A 21,047-nucleotide genomic window follows, 5' to 3' on the forward strand; every position below is an offset into this window, starting at 1 on the left:
GAGGCCGGCTGCACTGGGCAGGGAGCCTAGCTCATCGTTGGCATGATCCTGAGGAACAAGGGTTATGTTTTGCAGGGAGTACTGCGGCAGATCCCTGTAGTAGGGTCCGTGCTGAATTGGTTTTCTCCAGTACAAGCTTCACATCAGGAAGCCCAGGTTCAGCTGCAGAAAGCAAATGAGGAACGACTTCTGGAGGAGGTGAGGCCGGCTGCACTGGGCAGGGAGCCTAGCTCATCGTTGGCATGATCCTGAGGAACAAGGGTTATGTTTTGCAGGGAGTACTGCGGCAGATCCCTGTAGTAGGGTCCGTGCTGAATTGGTTTTCTCCAGTACAAGCTTCACAAAAGGGAAGAACATTTAACTTAACAGCAGGTAGGAGTAACTGGTCTCGGCTCAGGTCTCATTTACACGGGAGTTTTGACCAGATGCTATTAGTTCCGACATCCCTCACGCTGCACAGTCTCTCCCTTACAGTTCCTAGTGTTTGTCCCTTCTGCCAGGAATCTGAGTCCCTGCTGCCCTGCCGTGTTTTTCCAGTCCCCTCCATCACTAAAATAGTGGGAAGGAGGTGCTCAGTCCTGTAGTAAGCGGACTCCCCTCCCCTGAATCCACGAGAACCGGTCCATTCAGCTCTCCGGGCATGAGCTTGGGCTTACTGGTCCTTGCAGTCCTCTTGCATGTTCTGCCCAGCACAGGGCTGCTTTTGAAAGGGGAATTCTAAGGTCAGAGCACACAGCTCTGCAACTTTTAATCTCAAACCAGGCAACCAGAAGTATAACCAGTTGCTAGAATTTGAGGAAGATATTAAAGCCCAGACTCCTCTTTTCCTGTTCTGCCAAGGAAATAACATTCCCGAAACCCAAGGTCCCTTTCCCCAGGAAATGACCGTACTGTCAACAAGGGCAGGAGATAATCTGAGTTTTAATCCGCCAAGCCTTAAGCAAAGCGGCATCCATTCCTTGTTGCTGAAGCACATTCCCCCGGTGGGCCGCTCCCGGGGACTCAGAGTGGGGAGGGCACAGACACTCAGCAGGGCTGGGGCCGCTTAACCCAGCTGTCTCTGGGTCTTGGCGTGTTTCAGGAAGGCACACGCAGTGGCATCACTCAGGGCAGCCGCTGCCAGGAGCTTCTGCCCACTGTTCTTTCTCCCCGACAGGCTCTCTCGAGTCCACAGAACACACGTATGTCTACAAAGTACAAGGTACAGGAGTGACGCCGCCTCCAACGCCCTCAGGCACTCGCACCAGACAGAGACTGCCAGGTGCGTTACATCAGTTTGAGTTCATTAACTTGGAAGAAAATCGGTTGTTTCTTGGGGAGGAAAACAGACCTTTGCATCATGTTTAACAGTTTTCCGTTGTTTGAGGTTAGCTCTCATTCCTGTTTTACTGATTCCTTAACCCCAACTCCTATTTTTATATACTTAAGACCATGTACCACTGTCCCTTTAAATAACCATTCAGTAGCCTTGAGACTTCACCGCACAGAAGTGCCTTGGTGGCACTGGAGGGGGGCAAGTTGGGGTCTGGAGGGCTGGCATTATTTTAATCGTGATGTTCATTCTCCTGAGCTTAAGATGACCTCAGAAGTTCCCAGCCTGAGGAACATGAAAGAATCACAGTAGCTACTGTGAACGAGAAATTCCAGGATTTCTCCCCACGCAGTTATAAAGTGGTAACCAGGCTTCCAGAGAGCCTTCGTCACTGGGCCTCCTCTCCAAGCTGTCAGCACTGTTCGTCCCTTTTCCCAGGTCAGAAGCCTTTTAAGAGGTCCCTGAGAGGTTCAGATGCCATGAGTGAGACCAGCTCGGTGAGTCACATCGAAGACTTGGAAAAGGTGGAAGACATGTCCAGTGGGCCTGAGCAGAGCACTCTAGAGGCCCACAGCCCTGACCAGCCTCCGGGGGCACCAGCCCCTCAGGCCGGCCAGACTGGAGCCCTCCAGAACAGTGCCCAGCGTCTGGAAGATGAGTGCCCGCAGGTGCAGGAGCCGGAGAGCTTAAGATAAAATCCAGTATTGGACTGAGACTGTACTGACTGTTTTCAGGGAAGACGTTACACTGAAAGTGAACGGTGCCACATGTTCATCCAGTAGAAAGGACCTGTGCTGGCTGGGATTTTTGCACAAATATATGCCTGAAAGCCAGGCTTCCCAGGAGGGCAATCAATTATTTTATGTGTACACAGAACAACGTACTATTGTTTCTGGCCTGCCCAAAGGTAGCAAAACGACTTTCCCACTTTTATTCCTAAAGAACACTCACAATTTCAGGTGTTTGCCACTTGGAACACTTGCTCTTGTCTTTCTGAACATAAGCTTACGTGATTAGATTGCACATGGAGACTTTATTAGGTCTCTTCCGGGTTCTGTGCTGTGATTCCACAGAGGCGAGACAGCAGTGACCTTCATCTGGTGGTCACCACAGGGCTTCAAGAGCCCTCTCCTGCACCCCACCTACTGCTTTTCCTGGAGACTTAAGGACTGTGTCCACGTGAGCCGTGGCAGGGCTTCTGTCTGGGGCTGTCCTTTGCCACAAATCTTTTCTCCCTTTCTACGCTCTTTGTAAACAAACTTAAGGACTTGTCTAACTAGGAATAACTGTTGAGTCTCTTCCTGACCATATATATGTGTGTGTGTGTGTGTGTGTGTCTATTTTTAAATATTGGTAAAGCTTTTAAATCAGCGTAAAGGTGCAGACTGCTTGTTTCTGTCCCGAAGAGCCTGATGCTGACGTGCTGTGCAGTACTACACGGGTTGGAATGCTCAAGTAAGTTCGCCCTTGACTGTCTCCTTCCAGAGGTTTGTAGCTTCTCTTCCACTCACAGCTCACCCTGGCTCCAGCTCAGAAGTGAGAGCCAGAAAAGTGTCCCTTCCAGGCTGAAATGACTGCAAGTCAGTCCCCAAATTCCTACCAGTTTCTGTTTTCCCAAAGTACTACGTCGTCCTCTTTGTTCTAAGGTTGGGCCCCTGTGCCTTTTCAGTCCTGCAAAGTCGAGTGATGGGAAAGTTAAGACAGTGGGGAATTCACACTGGGTCTGTGGACTAGCGTGGGAAGCCTTAGTTATACCACATTAAGCCTATAGTTACACTGATTTGATGTGATTTTTGCCATTTGGCACTTGTCAAAATAATTTCCCTTATTTTTTGGTGCAGATTAAACAGTCTTCCCTGTTTATTTGGTGCAATGAAGTATAGCAGATAACATGGGACAGGGGTAAATTATCACCTTTAACAAGATTAATTTTTAAATGTTTTTATATATATATTTGGAATTGTTAAATCAGTTTTGCTGAAACAGAACTTCACCCTTGAGATACTGTTTGAATGTTGGTTTCAATAAAGGTTCTTGAAATTGTTACCAGGGAACTCAGTTTATAAACCTTACTATTAAACATTGTGATTTCCTTTGAATAGGAACTTGAGAAACAGGTTCCTAAAAGTGTAGCTTGCATAGCAACTACAACCTGGGCATTTTAGTACGTGTGCTGCCAAAGTGAGCACAAATTCGGGCATTTTAATAGCATCTAAAGGAACTGACATCAGTGGCTCTGTATAATTCTCTAATTTAAACTCAGATTATCTGAGGGTTTGACCTCGCTATTCTCAAATACAATTATCTGTTTTCAACCTTTCATTTATCTAGAAATAGGTAAGTTTTGGATGTGAAGCTTTTAAAGTATTTTTGAGAAAAAAAATTGAGATTTATAAATTCTCACTAAATTTTATTGCATTTTAAAAACTCGGTTTTTATGAACTGAGGAGAGAAATACTTACCCACGTATCTCAAACAGCTGCTGACAGACCAGTGAGGTAGCTTCTCCTCTGCCCATTATTACTGACCCAAAAGAAAAGGTTGGACACTGACGTAAAAGGAAAGCTAAACAAATGCCTTTGCCAAAATAAGATTTTATTTTGAAAGTCATTTGAAAGGTACGAGTAAGGAAAAAGACCTAAGACTCAATGGATATAGATTCCAAATTCATGTTCTTTCCAAACCCCACCAGCAGTCTTTGTTATGCCAAGAGTCGCTTGCTTTGGTAATTCCTACTTTTAGCTTCCTGAAGAAGAGATCTTTTCCCATAAGCCATCTTCATTTTTTTTGTAGAGGAGAGCTTTATTTCCAGGAAACAGTGTGTTCACTGGAGATGGATATTTTTTTAAAAACATCAAGGTAGATCTTATATGCTCAACAAAGTGGGGAGGCTCCGCCAAAGGGGAAGTTGAAAGATTCTGGGGGGGAAAAAAAGAGTGGGCATGACAGAACCACCTGCCTGTTCCTTTCTCCTTGCTTTCTAAAATACTAGTCAGGGCGTTCTCAAATCACTACGTGTATCTCCCGCAACGTGTGCAGGGGACTCCTTACTGTTCCACCAGCGCACTTCTACAGAGGACACCACTTAGCCCCAGCTGGCAGAAAAGTTACACAAGGTTTGCTAGTGGCTTCCAAAAACTTTCTGCTACTCACTAAGGAAAAAGCAGCTGTTAGCTCATCAAAACCCTTTTGTTTCCTTACAGCTGAGGAAATCAGGACCCAGAGATTTAACAGTTACTTGGCCTTTAAATTCTTACCTCGAGTATTTGCTTGTCGTCTTGCTGTAACCAGAAATCCACATGTGGAAGTGGTGTCCAGGAATACGGGCCTATTCGAAGTTGTTCAGTCTTTGCATCGTAAATGCTAATCATCTGAAAGAGTAATTCAAGAGGAGGAAGTGGGGAGTGTTTACTGTGTGTGAGGTGTAGCCCTGTGTCTGGCCCTGAACACTGTGTAGTGCTGACAGCAGTCCTCTGAGGAGATGGTAAAAACCCAATAGCTCTGTGCACTGACCATCAGAGATGGGCCTCAAACCCAGCGTGTCTGGCATGGGTGCTCTCCACAGCTACACAAAACACTGCTTCATTATAGACAGCTAATAATCTTGCAACTTGAGTAGCTAATAATCTTGCAACTTGAAAACTCTCAATGCCTGATGCCCCGTCAAAAGGAGGAAAAAGCACCAACTGTAAAAAGCTAATTTGCCAAATGATCCATCCCCTAAATTCCCCAAATTAGCCAATGATAATTATCAGTTTAACCAGCAATGTTTAGTTTTGGTTACTGAGGGTGAAATATCTTCTGAGTAAGTAAATTAGGGTTGTTAGGCTATTTAAGGAGTAACAAAAGGAAGCCTAAAAATGTTAAAAGTCTGGCAAAACAAATTGGTCTGACGCCAAACATTTTCCAGTGTTTAACAAACACATTTGATTTCTGTTTTAAGCTGAGCGCCCCCCCACCCACCGCATGTGGTACTGTGGGTGGAATCTGGCACTATTTTTTATTTTGAAATAGGGTCTCATGGCCTGGGCTTGATCTTGTGATCCTCCTGTCTCAGACTCTCAAGAGTAATGGGATTTCGGATGTGTGCAACACAGCCAGTGAAAGTTTTCATTTATGGTGCGTTATTGGGGATCAAGCCAGGGCCTGGCTCGTGCTAGGCAAGTGCTATACCACTGGGCTATACTTTCTACTCAGAGCATTTTACAAGAATTCTCCCACCTGTTCCTCATGTGGGACTTTATTAACTTTAAAAATACTGAATTAAAAAGCACCCTGGAATGTAGCTCAGTAGTAGAGCACTTACCTTAGCGTATGCCAGGCCCTAGGGTTGATCCCCAATAACGCAAGGTCCTGAGTTTGATCTCTGGTACCAAAAAAAAAAAAAGGTATGATCTCTGATGCATACCTGTAACCCCAGCACTCTGGGAGGCTGAGGCAGAAGGATCACAAGTTTGAGCGCAGCCTGAGCAACTCAAGACCTTTTCTCAAAATAAAAATAAAGGACTGGGTGTGAAAGGCCCTGGGTTTAATCCTCAGTATTGGGAAAAGGAGAGGGAGGATAATCCCAAGTACAAAGAGAGGAGAGACTTCCCTTCTCCCTTTGCTGCTCTTCTCATTGTACAGGTTACAGACATAGGCTCATGCTCTTTGCATCTGTACATTGTGGGTTCACACCACCTCTTGCACCTTCTAGGCAGACAACTGGGGTCTTGAACTTAAAACCTAAAATCTTTATTCTGCAACAAAATGGGAAAGTGTACCTGTGGGAGTCCCTGGCAATTTACAGCTTTAGAGGCAGACAAACTTTTCTACGGCCTGTAAAGGTGGAGTCAAGCTCAGGGCTTGGGCAGTTCATCCCGCATCCCTGCAACCCCCTAACACGGTGCACTTACAGGGCCTCCTGCTAGAGCCCGCGCCGCACGCAGCAGCTCCTCCGGGCCTCGATCTTTAAAGGAGGCTCTGAAAATCTCTGCAGTTTTAACGTTGACAGCTGCAAAGGCAACAGAATGACTTTAACTGAAGAAGAAGCACGGTGGGGAGTCTGCAGTATGAAACCACTGAGGCATCTATGCCTCCCCTTTCTGGAAAGGGGTTGTTGAGGCTTGAGCTGGGCCAGGTCAGATCCCCAAGCCCAGAGCTGCTTGCAGGTACAAAGCTCACTGTTTCAGCAGCAGATGCACAGCCACCCTGGTCAGCCCTGTGACCAAATCCATTTCTGTATGGCCGGGGGCAGCAGGTGGCCTGTGATGGTGGCAAAGACCACCAGTTTTTAGTTTGTTACAGTGGTACCTTGGTTCACACACTGGACTCTGCATGATCCTGGTCACAAACCGAACCAGGTAAGAGCCAAAACAAATTTCCCTGTAAGGTCGGTCATTCAACACTGAATCTAACCACTGAATTTGGTTCTTTTTTTGTGACCAGAACCGTGGAAAGAAGTCTGTGAACCAAGGCACCACGATATTTTAGATAGACGAAAGTTAGAGAATAAAAATAGTGAGCACCTATGTACTCGCCACACAGCTAAACAAACTGTAACAGCAGAAGCCCTCTGCAAATACAGCCCATTCAGGCTACCTCTTCAGGACCCTCGGGGCTGTGGTGGAGGGAGGCAGATTAAGTTCTTTAGCCCGATAGTTGTATACTTTCTCCGGTGTGACCTCTGTTCTCACTCAAAACCTTACCTGGTCTGCAAAGTGTACAAAGATTCCAATGTCCCGTCACTCCCTCAAGAGCTCTGTCTAGAGAAGAGCACACCATGCCAAGAACAGAACTGCTTGAGACCCCGCAGGTGTGGGCAGGTCTGTGCTGGACATGCGGTCCCTGTTTTCTCTGCAGTACAATTTCCTACAGCTGTGAGCGAACTACTTGCTCAGGCCTCAAGGGAGCCATGGGACCGCTACTTTGTCCAATCAGCTTTTCACCCAAGCCTCCAAGCCTCAGGAAAACACATTACTTACCAATACCATAAATGATTGGAAAGTGGTTTTCGTTTTCTTCCCTGTCATTTAACTCTGAAAAATTAGGAAAAAAATTAGGATACAGTTGTTGAGCAATACGAAATGACTGCTTTTGTTTGTCTAGCAAAGGCAACAAAGCCCTCGATGGGAAGTGAGAAAAACCGAGGACAGGGACAACGTCCCGTCAGGCAGGCTTGTGCGGAACAAAGCCCCTCGCAGTCAGGCCCTGGCCTGCCCCACATGCGGCCCGAAGACACCTGCGGGCAGGGGGTGCCGCATCAGCAGGGAGGCCACGCAGGGGCTCATGGCAAGGGGTGGAGGCCGTGCCAGCAACGGGCAGCGACACGCTGAGTGTGTGCTCTACAACTCAGGTCCTGGTGCTGGGCCTGCAGCAACAGTGAGGGCAAAACGTCCCTGAACCTACATGGTTTCGGGAAATGGCAGAACTTACCCGTCACACATAATGTCACTAAGTGAACGTCATCATCTTGTTTGTCAAATTCGCCTAGAATTAAGAGTTTTAAAACTAGACGTCAAGAAAGTTCCTCTAATTAGCAGAAGACACTGCTGAGCAAGGACGGGTGGAAGGGTAGAAGCCAGCTGAGCGAGCTGTTCCACCACCTCTGCGGCCAGACGCACGCCCGACTGCCAGCCGCCGACACAGGCTCAGCCCCAAGCCAGCAGCGGACGGCAGCCTTTCCAGCCTTCCCTGCCTTCTCAGGTGTGGGAGACGCAGATTTGTAAGAGGAGACTTTCAATCTTCTAAGTCACCTTTTTTCCTGATTATTGGGGTCATTAAAAAATTTGGAAAATACAGGAAAACTACAATCCAATCCCTTTCCTATTCTTTTAGTGACTCACCACTTTCCACTGACGGACACCCGTTGTACACAGGGTTCTCTCATCTCTGGACATAAACCCGTGCACACTTTACAGTACTTCTTCCAACAGAGTGCAGGAAGGGGCATGAGCGGGGCGAAGGAGATGATCCTTGTACCGTCAGAAGCGGCCCGCTGTGCTCCAGGGCTGAGCCGGAGGTGGCTAACAGAACAGCCTGCCTCCCACTCACCTTCCCCGCCTTTTTTTTTTTGCTAATTCAGGAGAGGAAAATGGTATCATCCGTGTTTCCATTTTCCAGAGGCTAAAACAGATGATCCTACCAAAAAAATGGTTCCTTCATTTTATACAATTTGGAGGATTTACTATTCTAGAATGCACCGATTGCTGTTTTAAAAGAAAATCCCATCTCGGGGGCTCCGACGTACCCAGCTCCATGTGGGCCCTGTATCCACTCTGCTTGGGATTCCAGCCGAGTGGCCCTATTTTTTTTCATCTGCCCCAAGTGCGTCCCTTGTAGGCTCAGTGGGATTTTTAACCCAAGCGAACACAGGTCCAAATTTTTATCAAATTTGGAGAAAAAAATCAGCGAACTTACTAAGAAGCTGATGAGTAAGTTTCTGTGACAAGTGCCTGTCGTCACTGAAGCCTCCCACCAGGTGCACTTCCAGCCTGGTAAAGAGACGGGCGGTGGTGAGAGCCAGACAACACCTCCCAGCGCGCCTCGGTGTCGCTCTCTTCGCCGACAGCCGTGCTTTCCGCCTTTCTCCTCTGTGACGCGCACATGAAGTCCAAGGCGCACTGGGCGCACAAGTGGAGGCTGCCGAGACTAACACAAGCTTTGGAGCCCCTGGCCGGATGCCCAGATGACTGAGGGGACGGCGGTGTGGACTCGGGGGAGAAACTGCTCCAGAGGAAAGTGACTGTTCCTCGTCACCTGCCCACTTCCAAGGATCTCCTGATACCTTTGAGAGGAACTGAGGTGTGAGAAAAGGGGCAGGGAGCGCCTGTCACCCAGAGGGTGTGGTTTACTATCCGCGTGGAAACTGACGCCAGACTCCCACAGGGTCCTCCCCCAAACACTAGCGGATGGAGAGGTGCTGGTCTGGGGACCCTGCCGGCCACAGCCGTTCCCTAGTGGAGGACCCCATTAACCGCGTGTTTCCCACAGCCCGTACCACCTGTGCACTGGTACTGGGGGAAAGTGCTGCCACACTTCATGCTGCCTTCCATGAGACAGATCCTCTCTACGGAATAAACCTGAAACCACGTGTGCCTCCTGAGGGGCGGGGACTGCTGTGGCTCTGGGGCCATTAGACTGCCAGCTTTGCCTCCTAACTTCCGGAGTGACCAAGTGAATTCTATGTTGTTTTTGAGACAGGCTGTCACTATGTAGTTGAGACTGACCTGAAACTCACTATGCAGCTCAGGTTGGTCTTGAACTCACAGCGATCCTCCTGCCTCAGCCTCCTGAATGCTGGGATTACAAGCATGGGCCACCACGCCCGGCCCAAGGAATTCTATGAACAGACCAGGAACATCTAACACCCACATTCCCTCAATCAAGCAGTCAGGCCCAGCTACGCAATCTGCAGAGCCCAGTGCAAAATGAAGAGTTTTGCTGGTAGGTCATACACCCACGAGGCAGGCCAGGCAGGGAAGAACACATACCTAGCACGCACCAGACCCGGGCTCCATCCCAGCACCAAGAAGAAAAAGACGTTCTCTAACTGATGTGTGTTGCACAAGTGAAAGTGACAGTGTCCCTGTGGTCTAGTTCTCAGCCACTACCGATCAATGTGAGCCACGTCTCTGTGGAGCAGGGAATGTGCCCCTCACCAGGGCGGTGGGGAGGAGATGCTGTGGGCACCGCCAAGCAGGGCCAGCTCCAGCCCAGCAATCCAGGCTAAAAGCACTGATGTGGCCCCTGCCTCGTCCTTGCTGCCTCCTGCCCTCACTTCAGAGTGTGGACATGGTGAGGCAGGATGTCCGTGCCCTGTAACAAGTGTTGTTCACAGGAAGCTTTCCATCAATAACTGAACATTATACCCCACACATCTGGGCCGTAACAAAGCAATGGCTGAGCCCTGTCACTGAAACAGGGCAAGTACCGGATTCAAGTCATACTCCATTTAAAATCCACTCGGACTGTTCCCGTGCCCATCGTCCACTCAGTCAACAACTGCCGCAGTGCCAACGCTGTGCCACCTTCTGCTCTGGGGGCACAAGCCACAGGGGCAGTGACATTAGGTGTCTCTGAAACAGCACCCAGAGCTGTCACCTCTACACAGCACCACAAAGTTCCCAGTTCACATGACAAAGCAGCGCGGAGCTCACCTTCCACACTGAGCGTGGTCGGAAAAGGACTTTATGGAGTCCAGGATCAAGGGGACTTCGGCTTGGGTGTCCGCTCCATCACAGTGTGTCAGGCAGGTAGCCCCGTTACCTGAAGAACAAGGGTAAAACAACTCGGGTTATTTCCCATGAGGACTTGGGAAGCAGGCCAGGACGCCTCCTGTCCATTCGGCTGCGTCACCTTTGAATGTCCTGCAAGAAAAAAAGAGAAGTCCGTGCTGCCCAGCCAACCCATTCTGACCAGGGCACCAGGGAGATACCATGCAGACCAGAAAGGAGGTGAGCGAAGCCAGGCTTCCAATTGGACACCAGGAAACTCAAATCGAGAAATTAAACGGTCCCACACTGTTGGGCTGGTTTAAGCAATAGTTTCCTTCACCTCTCTCATCATACCTGTGTGCCTCAGGACCACAATGTGACAAGTGGTGGCATCATCAGAACCCAGAATGGAGATGGAGCCTGTTTAAAAAAGAAATAAAATAAAATATCCAGTAGCCTTTTGGGATAATGCCCAATTCACTGCTTCCTAACCTACCATCCTTTGGGGAGGTCACTGCAAGCTCTCTTTGCTGAACATACAGAAGGCCCTGGGGTCCCACTTGTTGAACAGACTGACCTCTGAGGAGTGTGGCTCTTTCCTGTTTAATTAAAAAAAAATAAAAGTGATGTAAATTAGTGAGGGTTAAGTAACTAAACGTGGACAGAGCCAAAGTGTACTCTGGGAAACATGCTAGTGTGTCTGAGGGGTGTGTATGCACCATCTGACAGAGGCTAAATGACATTCATTTCAAATAATGCAAAGGGAACAATAAAACTGGTTTTTTAAAACTATAAAACAAGATTTTAGTACCTATGAAATACGATGCAAGCATCCCTTCTCACATTTCTTTACTAGAGTGTAAGGCTCCTGACCCCTTCACCAGTACAGATAATCGGACTGCAGCAGAGGAGCAGCTGGGTGGCCCAGAGCACACAGCCTTCCATCACTTCCTCCAAGAGGAGCTGGGTGAGGACTCCCCTCACCGGAAGCCGGTAATGCCACAGCTGGAAGTGTGTTCTAGGGAAACAAATGGGCCCGCCACTGTGTTACTCAGATCAGCAGAACAGCTGGGAACCACAAGCACAAGCAAATTATGCAGAAACAACTCAACCACTAACTGCCTTGTCATAAATAATTGGGAGAGAAACAGTTTTGAGATGTTAAATAAGGGGCAAAACACAAATGTATAGTTTTTTAAAGGAGTATAAATACAGCTAGTACAGCTGTTGCAAAATGCTTATACACACAGGGGGAAAAAAAAGTCACCCACAGAAGCACGACTGGGCCACAGCAAACATGAGTGACTTCTGCTGTTTTCACTGCTCTAGTCTCCAAGTACCTATGAGGCCATTATTAAAGCAGAACAAAAAGGATATGTGAAATCATGAAAGATTTATCAATACTAAGTATCAAAGATTTGTATAATTATTTGTATAAATGTTTATGCAGTAAGCCTATTAAAAAGGTGTAGTGTGGTGACGCACACCAGTGACCCCAGCATTCTGGAAGGAGGCAAGAGGATCACAAACTCATTTAAACCCAGTCTAGGCAACTTACCAAGTGCCTAAAAGTGGTGAAAAAGGGTTGGGGGTGTGGGGATATAGTCCAATGCAAAAGCCCTCCGTTCAATTCCAAGAACCACCAAAAAAAAAAAAAAGTTAGAAAAAGGAAAAGAACACAGGGTTTGCGAGTGTAGCTCAGAGGCAGAATACTTGCCTAACAGGCTCAATGCCAAAATAAAATTAGTAATTTAGGTGGTTAAATTGTTTCAAGAAAATTTAAGCTTTTCAAAAAATGTGAAACTGGCTGGGCACGGTGATGCACACCTGTAATCCCAGCACTAGGGAGGCTGAGACAGGAGGATCAACGTGAGTTCGAGGCCAGCCTAAACTACATTAAGACCCTCCTGTCTTAAAACAAAAAGTCAAGCTGATATAGCACTGAAATGTACAGTAATTTTCAGCTTGGCAGGTGGCACAGGCCTGTAACTAAAAGCTGAGGCAGGAGGTGGCCTGAACTACACAGTGAAACCATCTCAACAAAAGACAAAAAAACCCAGCAAGTATTTTAACTTGAAACAATCTAAATGAGCAAACTTATTTAAGTGAATAAGCACCAAGGGGTGTCTACACTGGAGAACAGGTTTAATTCTTATATAGGCTGCTTGATATTTCTCAAGTCTAGTGCTAATTTGAACCCAGGACCTCTGCACTGAGCTACATCCCCAACCTACTTTCTTTCTTTCTTTTTTTAAAAGACGGTCTCAGTCACTAAATTGCCCAGGCTGGGCTCAAACTTGTGATCATCTTGCCTCAGCCTTCCAGAGCAGGGTTACAGGCCAGCATGAGATATGCTAAATTTACTGACCAGCTTGAGTAGTTATTCACTGCTTTCTTCTTTTAATGAATTCCCATTAATTGGGAGCAAAGCTGTCACTAACATGAGAAGCCCTCGATTTAAGAAATGAAGCATGCCAATGCGTGCCTGTCATCCCAGCACTCTGGGCCTCTGTGACAGGCGGACTACAAGACTGAGTCCTGCCTGGGGAGCTTAGCAAGACCCTATCTCAAAACTAAACATAAAAAAGGCTGGGGATGTGGCTCATTGTGAATGCCCTGGGTTCAGTATGGCAAAGGGGAGGCAGGGAGGGAGAGTGGGGCGGGGAGAAAAGGAAACGAAAACAAAAAGAAGAAACTACGAGGCCTTGGCTGGGTGTGGAGGCACCTGCCTATACCCCCAGCACTTGGGAGGCTGGGGCAGGATCACTGCGAGTTCAAGACCAGCCTGGGCCACACAGTGAGTCCAAGGCCACCCGAAACTACAGAGTGGGACCCTGTCTCACACTCACACACACACACTCAATAAATAAATGATAACTAAAAGAAATGCAAGGCCTTGGGTTTGGTCTCTAGCACCACAAAGCAAACAAAAACAAAAGAAATGAACTAAGAATAAGAATTTAGTGATGTCCAGTGTAAAATGAGACTGTTAACACAACTTTGGTTTTTCGTTTGCTTTGTTTTTCTGAGATGGGCTTTCAGTACGCAGCCCAGGCTGGCCTCAAACTCACAATCAGCTTGCCTGGGCCTCCTGGTGCTGGAACTATAAGCACGCTCCACCATGCTTGCTGGAGAAGAAGAAATAAATACGGCTAGTTGTTTTAACACTCTGAAAAGCTCTCAGGGACCACCACTTCTCATTCTCATACTACCTCTCACCTCAACTAATAGTAACAGGAAAAAGAATCCAGATTTCCCTGTGTATTGTTCTTTTAATACTTACCTTTTACTTTTACCTTTGGGAAGGAAGGGACAAAGGCAATTTTTAAGACTCATTTTTACAGCTGGGTCACCACCCAAAGCAGTCGTGACAACGAGTTATCACTTTCATAAAGACCAAAAAGCATTTCTCTCAACACAGCTTCTACTATTTCCCAAAGAAATAAAAGCAAAATTGACCAGAAGTGATAATGCCACAGTAGACAAGCTCTTCCAGACGTGCGAGGTTAGTCTAACTTCTCACTGGGGAAACACACAGCTCCAGTATCGTGTGCTTTCTGAAACAAAAGCGGCACCAGGTTTCTCAACTTCTAACTTCTTTGTATACTAGCATGTACAACAAAAATTGCTCAGTCTCTCATCTTGATTCGCCAACTCCTACTCAGTGGCACCATTTTCCTAACCTGGGAATTAACAACAACACAATTTAAAGAGAGGGCAAATAGTAAATATTAAGGCTGTGTGTGCTCTCTGCTGCTGTAGCGTGAAACAATCACAGACATACATAATATCAGCCGTGACTGTGTTCTGAACAGATTTCTAGAGGCAACACCAAAATTTGAATTTCACAGAATATCATATGAAATACAATGATTCTTTTCATTTTTCTCCAACCATTTTAAAATGTAAAGCGCCTTCTTGGCTCATGGCATTGTACAGAGTTTGGCTGGTGAGTTGTAGTTTGCTGACTGTCCAAGCCAGTCACTTAGGTGTAACCTCGCATTGGACCATGGTGCCGAACCTATGGCACCATGCCACATTGGGCTATTTGTATCATTGAAAGCTCTAAAAGGTTTGCCATCCCTGCTCTAGTCCATGCCTAGAGGAGTGTGAAAGTGCTTCATAGAGTACAAAACAAAGAGGTTGTGCCAAGAATTTAGCTCAGTGGCACCACACCTACCTCAAAGTGCAAGGTCCTGAGCTCGATCCCTGGTACCAAAACCAAAAAACACACAGTGGTGTTTGAGAAATTACCTAGTGTGACAACTGAGACTTCTTTTCCCACCATCACGCTTTATCAACCCTTTGTCTTTCTTCTGTGTTACTGCGGGGCTGGGGGTGTAGCTCAGTGTCACAGCTTTTGCCTACAATGCACCAGGCCCTAAATTCCATCCCCAGAACCACAAAAACAACACTGCAACATCGGCTATGAGCACTGGATCCAGTGAGGCACTCTCCAAGTGCCTGCAGCCACACTGCTGGTCCTCTTTGCTTCTGCTTCCTCCCTGCTTAATGGGCACGGCTATATCCACCCACCTTGTTAGCTTGGTGAGGACTGAGAGAGGGCGTGTCATGAACCTGGTCCCTAAACAGCGATCACCACCAGTGGGTGACTGTCAGCCTTCCTCATCTATGCTTTCCTGTCTCCTGAGAGGTCCACCTTGCCGTCTGTCCTACCCACTGGCTGCCAGCCTCACTACTTCCAAATAGTGGTTTAGTTGCATCACTTTTGTGCTCATAAGCCTGAATCTGTTTACAAAGACGGTCTGAGAATGTCCATACTGGCAAAACCACTACAAACATCTTGCATGCAAGGCTGGGGGTGTCACTCAGTGGTACAATGCTTGCCTAGCAGCTGTGAGGTCCTGGGCTCCATCCTCAGCAGGATTAAAAGCAGGATTAAGTTATGATACATTTGTACTGTGGAATTCTGCAGAACCACTGAATAAGACACCGTGGGGCTGGTGAGGAGTGAAGGCTGCAGCCTTTGCTGCCCAAGGAACTTTCTGCAGGGCAGTAGCAGTTGGTGTCTGCACTGTCACATGCAGGAGCCGTGTGCAGCTGTTGGACACCAAAACTGTGGCCGGTGGGACTGAAGAATTAATTCCTAAACTTTACTTAATTTGCAAACAGCCACACGTGGCTAGTGGCTACTATAATGAAATTAGGTGCCAGTCCCGGCTTTACCACTTACAGGATATGGGACCTTGGACAAGTCATGCAACCTCTGATGTCCACATCCTCTGTAAAATGAGGATCGCAGCTTCACTCACTCGGAAGGCCAGTGCTGCTGAGCAAGCCTCACTGTCGTCATTACAGTGTCCTCCCTTACGCAGGGGGACACCTTCCAAAACACTCAGTGGATGCCCGAAACCAAGGACAGGATAAACCTTACAAATCCTATGTGTACCCTTACAGATATGCCTACGATCGAGTTTAATTTATAAATTAGGCATGAGATAACTAATAAAACAATTCTAACAATACTCTGTAATACAATGTTGGGAGCCTTTCAACATAATTTGGGGGGATCATTTCATAATTAAAGAGCTGTCTAATGCACAATGTCACCTTGCCCTCAAACTGGCTGTAGCACTGGGAAACAACTCAGTTTTGCCTCCAGTCACAGCTGAGGCCTCAATGGTCCCTTTATGCTGAGGCGCTCAAGGGCAAGATTACATCAGCTGAAGACATCCTGGTTCTTTGAGACCCAAGTAGTAATACAAAAAGAGAAAGAAGCTGGGCCTGTTGGCGCATGCCTGTAATCCCAGCACTTGGGAGGCTTGAGGCAGGAGGATCACTGTGAGTTCGACCCAGCCTGGGCTACATAGTTCCAGGTCAGTCTCAACTACATAGTGAGACCCTGTCTCCACCCCACCCCCCAAAATGTATACACAAAAAGAGAAAGGTTTCACCTGGGGAAGGTCAAATTACTTATTAGTTTAACTCATCCCACCTCCTACTATAAGAATACTCTCCCTATCCCTACTACCTTCATCAATCCCGCCCAGCATGAGATCCACATCAACATAGGATCCCCCACCCGCCAAGTCATCTGCTGCTCCCTCCAATTACTGTGTGTACCCAATAAACAATGGCCAGATCAGAGTCTTCGTCTTTGCCTGCCCTGAGGCACTGATCTCCCAGCCCCCCTCCACTTTAAAACTACACAGGTCTTTTTTTTAACTCTCAACATCCTCCTTTCTAGGCAGTTGGAGAAGTGATCACTCTACAATAATAAAAGTTATTTAAAATTTATGAGTTGGTTTTTTTCTGGATTTTTCCATTCAATATTTTTGGACCATGGCTGACTCTTCGGTAACTAAAATTGCAGGAAATAAAACAGCAAATAATGGGGGAGATGGCTGTATATGCTAATCACAGGCTCAAAACACGGCTGGTATTACACACAACATACTGTTGCGTGAGAAAGACACATGAGAAAAAAAAATATGCTATCATTTAAAAAGTCTATAATGTACTATGAAAAACTTCTGTTAAGCTATTCAAAATGTGCAGGATGGTTATGAACAAAGTTGATCTTAATATTTACATTTTCTACTTCCCTATGAAGAGTACATAATGTTTTTTGTTGTTTTTTTTCCCCTTTTATGGGACAGGGTCTTGCTATGTAGCTAAGGCTGGCCTCCAATTTGTGGCAATCCTCTTGCCTTGGCCTCCCAAGTGTTGGGTTTCAGGAATGAACCATCATATCTGGCTACATAATGCTTTTTAAATGAAAATAATTAAACCTTTCTTTTCTCTATTACAAGTTAGGTGATAGATCCATGGAGTCCGGAGTATACACACTAGGAAAGCCTGCCCTCTCTAGCTTTATTTCCCTTCTCCTCTGCACACTCTATGGGGCCAGGGAAAACAGCCAGTCCACACCCCACAGGGCCCCCCTGCTGCTCATCCTGTGTGTTTCTCTGTGATCCTGTAACACGAATGGGTCCTTTCTACACTAAGTCTCCCTAAATAGGCCAAAACCTTCCTGGGAGAGGAGAGGCCCTGGCTCCTCACCACATCCCTGCCTCCACACTTGGTGAGCTGGCCTGGACACTGACCTAACATTTTATCACAGTCGCGTTCAGGCACAGAAGGAGAGTAACCCATATTTTTTAAGTGGCTGAATTTTTTTTTTTCTGTCTAAGTTCTACTCCTGACTTCAAAGTTAACACTGTCGACGACAAAATACAAGGAGAGTGACCTAGCAGAATGCTTAGCCTAGCATGAATTAGCTAATATTCCAATTGTCTTGAAGTTCAAGTTAAGAAGCCCAGAGAGCCATCCACCTTTTCCCTGTTAATAATTCCAATATCTTGCAGGCCATTTTCTGAGTCACTGTGTCCCTTTTCTAACAAATATTGACTGAGAGCAAAGTCAACTTCCAGAGACTGCTCGAGGCTCTGAGGGCACAAAAGTGAAGACACTCTATGTTCCTTCAGGAAGCTTACATTTGGGGGACAGCTCAAGAGGCGAATGAACAAAAACAAGGAAGCAGAGAAAAAACAGTAACAAACTTATACAGCTGCTACAGAAGAAACCACAAACTCAGACTCGTCCCATCCACTTGCTTTCCATCAGAAAGGGGGCACTATTTCTTTATGGCACTTTATACTTGAGCTATTTCTGTGCTTAAAAAACATTTCCCCTTCTAGACCGCCAACATGCTGAGAGTTGGGACAGTGGTCAGTATGGGTGTCCAACACATAGCCGGTCAACACTCATCTCTGCAATCAGCGGGACGGGCCGACTGCCCCTGAACTGAAGATGCGGCACGTGGGATGTTCTGTCTCGTTTTTTTTTACGCCGCGGACCTGCACGAGAAGTGGACTAAGGGTTCAGAGATCCAGTCTGGGGCTAAACAAGAAAAACGAAGACAAAACAAGACCAAAAAAACCAAAAAACCTTCAGGGCGTGGTCCTCACCAGGCCCAGCTGAGGGAAAGCAGAGACCTTTCTTCTGGCTAAAAATAACCAGATGCCCTATCCCCGCAGAGTAGGAGGATAAGAGGAAAAGAACCAGAGGACCTCGCCGGGAAACCTCTGCCCAACTCTGTTTTCAGCCCACACTGGGACGACCGCCGCCTCCTGAGGACCCCGGGACCGTGCACGCGCCCCGGACGGGGGAGGGGTGTCCTGCGCGTGGCCGTGCGACCTTGGGCAAGTCCCTGGCATCTGGGTCCGGTCCCCTCCCCTGTAAAGGAGGAGCCTCGAGAACGTGCCCTCTAAGGTCTGAAGAAGGCAAAAGCTTCGCGGACCCCCAAGTGAAAACAAGTGGGCAGTCGGCGGCCAGGTTCCGGATGCGCCAAATTTAAACTCGCCGAGGGGAAGCGCGAGAGCGGCTACAGCGGGCGAGTAGGGCTCGCGCCCTATGGCTGGTCTCTTTGCTAGTATTGAAACTTTTGGAGGTTCCCATCCAGTGATCTCATAGAGAAGCCCAAAAGTAGGAACAGGTGACAGTTTTTCAGCTGTGAGAAGTAACAGTGTAGCGCCAATAGTAGAAAGTTGGTATTTGGCCTGGAGCCCACTCACCTGCAGAGACGGGTGCGCTCGAACGAGCTCCCCGGCGGACTGCGGCAGCCGCCCGTCCACGAGCAGCGGCATAGCGGAAGAAGAAACGGGACAGGCACTGGGAGGCGGCGGCGGCGCCCCCGACTTGGACAGCCCCGTCCTGTCCGTCCCGCCCCGCCGCCGATGTTGCTGGGAAGTGTAGTTGGGACCGAAGTAGTGTCGCGGAGACAGGCCCGGGAAAAGCAGGACGGGGCGCAAGGCCTCATGGGAAGTGTGGTCCAAAGCGGAATTGGAGCCGGAAGCGGGCCCCGGCCGGCCTCCTCCGCAAGGGGCGCTGGGAAATGTAGTCTTGCAAACGTGTGCGTAAGGAGAGGGTAACAGGCAGAAGTAGGAGTAGCAGCAGTGAGACCCTTGCCTCAATTTTCACAGGGAGTGCAGCCTGGCCTGAGTACGGGTTTTGGGTTGCCAGCTTCCCTTCAGGTCCCTGCCCCACTCTCTGATTCATGACCTTGCTCTTGCTCAAGCTTTGAGTGTCTGCTGTGCTCCCCTATTGGATCATACACAAGTAATTTACTGATACCATGTTTGTTTATTTTTGAGACAGTCTTGCTATGTAATTCAGGGTGGCCTCAAACTCGCGGAGATCCTCCAGCCTCAGCCTCTGGAATGTTGGGATTATGGGCATGTGCCATGATGCTAAGGTGACATAAACTGAGAAAACAGATCCATACTGTGCTAATCCTACACATCAGTAAACTGGTTCTGGCGTTTACCTGAAACTCCAGCCCATTGGGTGGTTGAGGCAGGAGTATCACAAGTTCAAGCCCAGCCTTGGCAATTTAACAATCCAATTAAAAGGTCTGGGTACGAAAGTCAATTGCAAACCCCTGGGTTGAGTCATCAGTAACACAGAGGCACACAAAATCATCAGTAAAACGTGGTGCTTAGAAGTCCATGGACACAATAAAAATGGGCTAGGGACTCTTGGGCTACAACTAATCCTCCCTTAGTTTACAAGCCCCATTAAACAAAAATACTAATAATCACAGAACTGACAGTAGGAAACACTCATGAGTGGCCCCAGCCCCAGTTTACTCAGTTTCTTAACACACCCATGCACCCAAACACAGGGGTCAATATCAACCACTGTTACTAGGCCTTAACTTGCCCAGATATAATACTTTTAAGTGGTAGAGCTAAGATTAAACAGCTTTGCTCACAAAGCTAGTGCTGTCATTTTAATATATTCCTAGACAAGAGGGCTATAAGCAACTTGTTGTAATGCTGGTAAAGTTAAGTAAGTCCAAAGTAGGAATATCTGGGTGAAGAACAGGGTTTGAATTCAGTGATCAATTATCAGCTGTGTAACCCTGACCAAATTACCATCTCTCCAAGCCTGATGAGCATGTGCACTATCCTGTAATCCCAGCCCTGGGGAGGTTCAGGCAGGAGGATCCTGGAAAGCACAAGTTCAAGACTAGCCTGGGCTGCATAGTGAGACCTATCTCAGAAAAACAAAATGGTTTTTAATTCCTACATGATTTTTTTCAAGTATCTTCAGGTTTGAGTCTCTAGACCAGTAGCGGTGAACCTATGGCACACATGCCACAGCCTGTTATCACTGAAAGCTCCAAAAGGGTCAAATTCACTGTTATATATTAGGTCCAGGTCCTGGATTAAATTACCTGGCCAGATACCAAGAAAAGCATTTTGCCTGCCTACCCCCAATGCCATTATGTTCATGTAATTTCAAAGATGTTTCACTATTTTTCTACAGATGTTCGTTCAAAGCATGTCATTTTCTTTGGAGAGGTGTTTGTTTCCTTGTACCTGTTCAGGCCTGTGATTCCTGGCTGGCTGTGTTCAGGAAAAGCCATGGACCCTTCACATAACACACACGGAAGCCATCCTCATCACAGAGTGCAGTTTATTTCTCAACACTCCCAAAGTATACAATGTAACAGTCCCTACTTTAAACAGTGAAGACTCGGAAGCAGTTTCCTAACATTAAAAAAAAAAAAAAAA

At 47.3% G+C, this 21,047-nt stretch overlaps 2 protein-coding genes across 2 annotated transcripts in view; one reads left to right on the forward strand and one right to left on the reverse strand.

Annotated features, from left to right (window-relative positions):
• Nucleotides 1–3,360, forward strand: part of LOC104851528 (pyridoxal-dependent decarboxylase domain-containing protein 1) — a 34,431-nt gene extending 31,071 nt beyond the window's left edge. The window contains exons 19-22 of the mRNA XM_010608726.3: nt 76–142; nt 343–372; nt 1,157–1,261; nt 1,751–3,360. Coding sequence (XP_010607028.1) covers nt 76–142; nt 343–372; nt 1,157–1,261; nt 1,751–2,007 — 459 coding nt within the window. The 3' untranslated portion in view covers nt 2,008–3,360. The remainder of the gene's footprint in view (nt 1–75; nt 143–342; nt 373–1,156; nt 1,262–1,750) is intronic.
• A 530-nt stretch (nt 3,361–3,890) lies between these two features.
• Ntan1 (N-terminal asparagine amidase) lies at nt 3,891–19,197 on the reverse strand. Its single transcript, XM_010608719.3, has 10 exons — nt 19,044–19,197; nt 11,003–11,105; nt 10,861–10,926; nt 10,450–10,558; nt 8,711–8,784; nt 7,727–7,780; nt 7,276–7,329; nt 6,208–6,305; nt 4,570–4,683; nt 3,891–4,230 (listed from the first exon to the last, which is right to left on the reverse strand). The coding sequence occupies exons 1-10, from the start codon at nt 19,113–19,115 to the stop codon at nt 4,051–4,053; spliced, it is 924 nt and encodes a 307-aa protein (XP_010607021.1). The 5' UTR covers nt 19,116–19,197; the 3' UTR covers nt 3,891–4,050.
• Between the last annotated feature and the right edge of the window lie 1,850 nt (nt 19,198–21,047).

This window comes from Fukomys damarensis, unplaced genomic scaffold, assembly GCF_012274545.1.
Source record: "Fukomys damarensis isolate Sample0158 unplaced genomic scaffold, DMR_v1.0_HiC HiC_scaffold_34, whole genome shotgun sequence".
Classification (NCBI taxonomy): Eukaryota; Metazoa; Chordata; class Mammalia; order Rodentia; family Bathyergidae; genus Fukomys; species Fukomys damarensis.

Coding starts and splice junctions, on each gene's coding strand:
- Ntan1 (XM_010608719.3), bottom strand. CDS start 19,115: ATGCCGCTGCTCGTGGACGGGCGGCTGCCGCAGTCCGCCGGGGAGCTC. Junction 10,927..11,002: donor AGTGACCTCCCCAAAGGATG/GTAGGTTAGGAA, acceptor TTTTTTAAACAG/GCTCCATCTCCATTCTGGGT. Junction 4,231..4,569: donor ACGACAAGCAAATACTCGAG/GTAAGAATTTAA, acceptor TTTCCCCCCCAG/AATCTTTCAACTTCCCCTTT.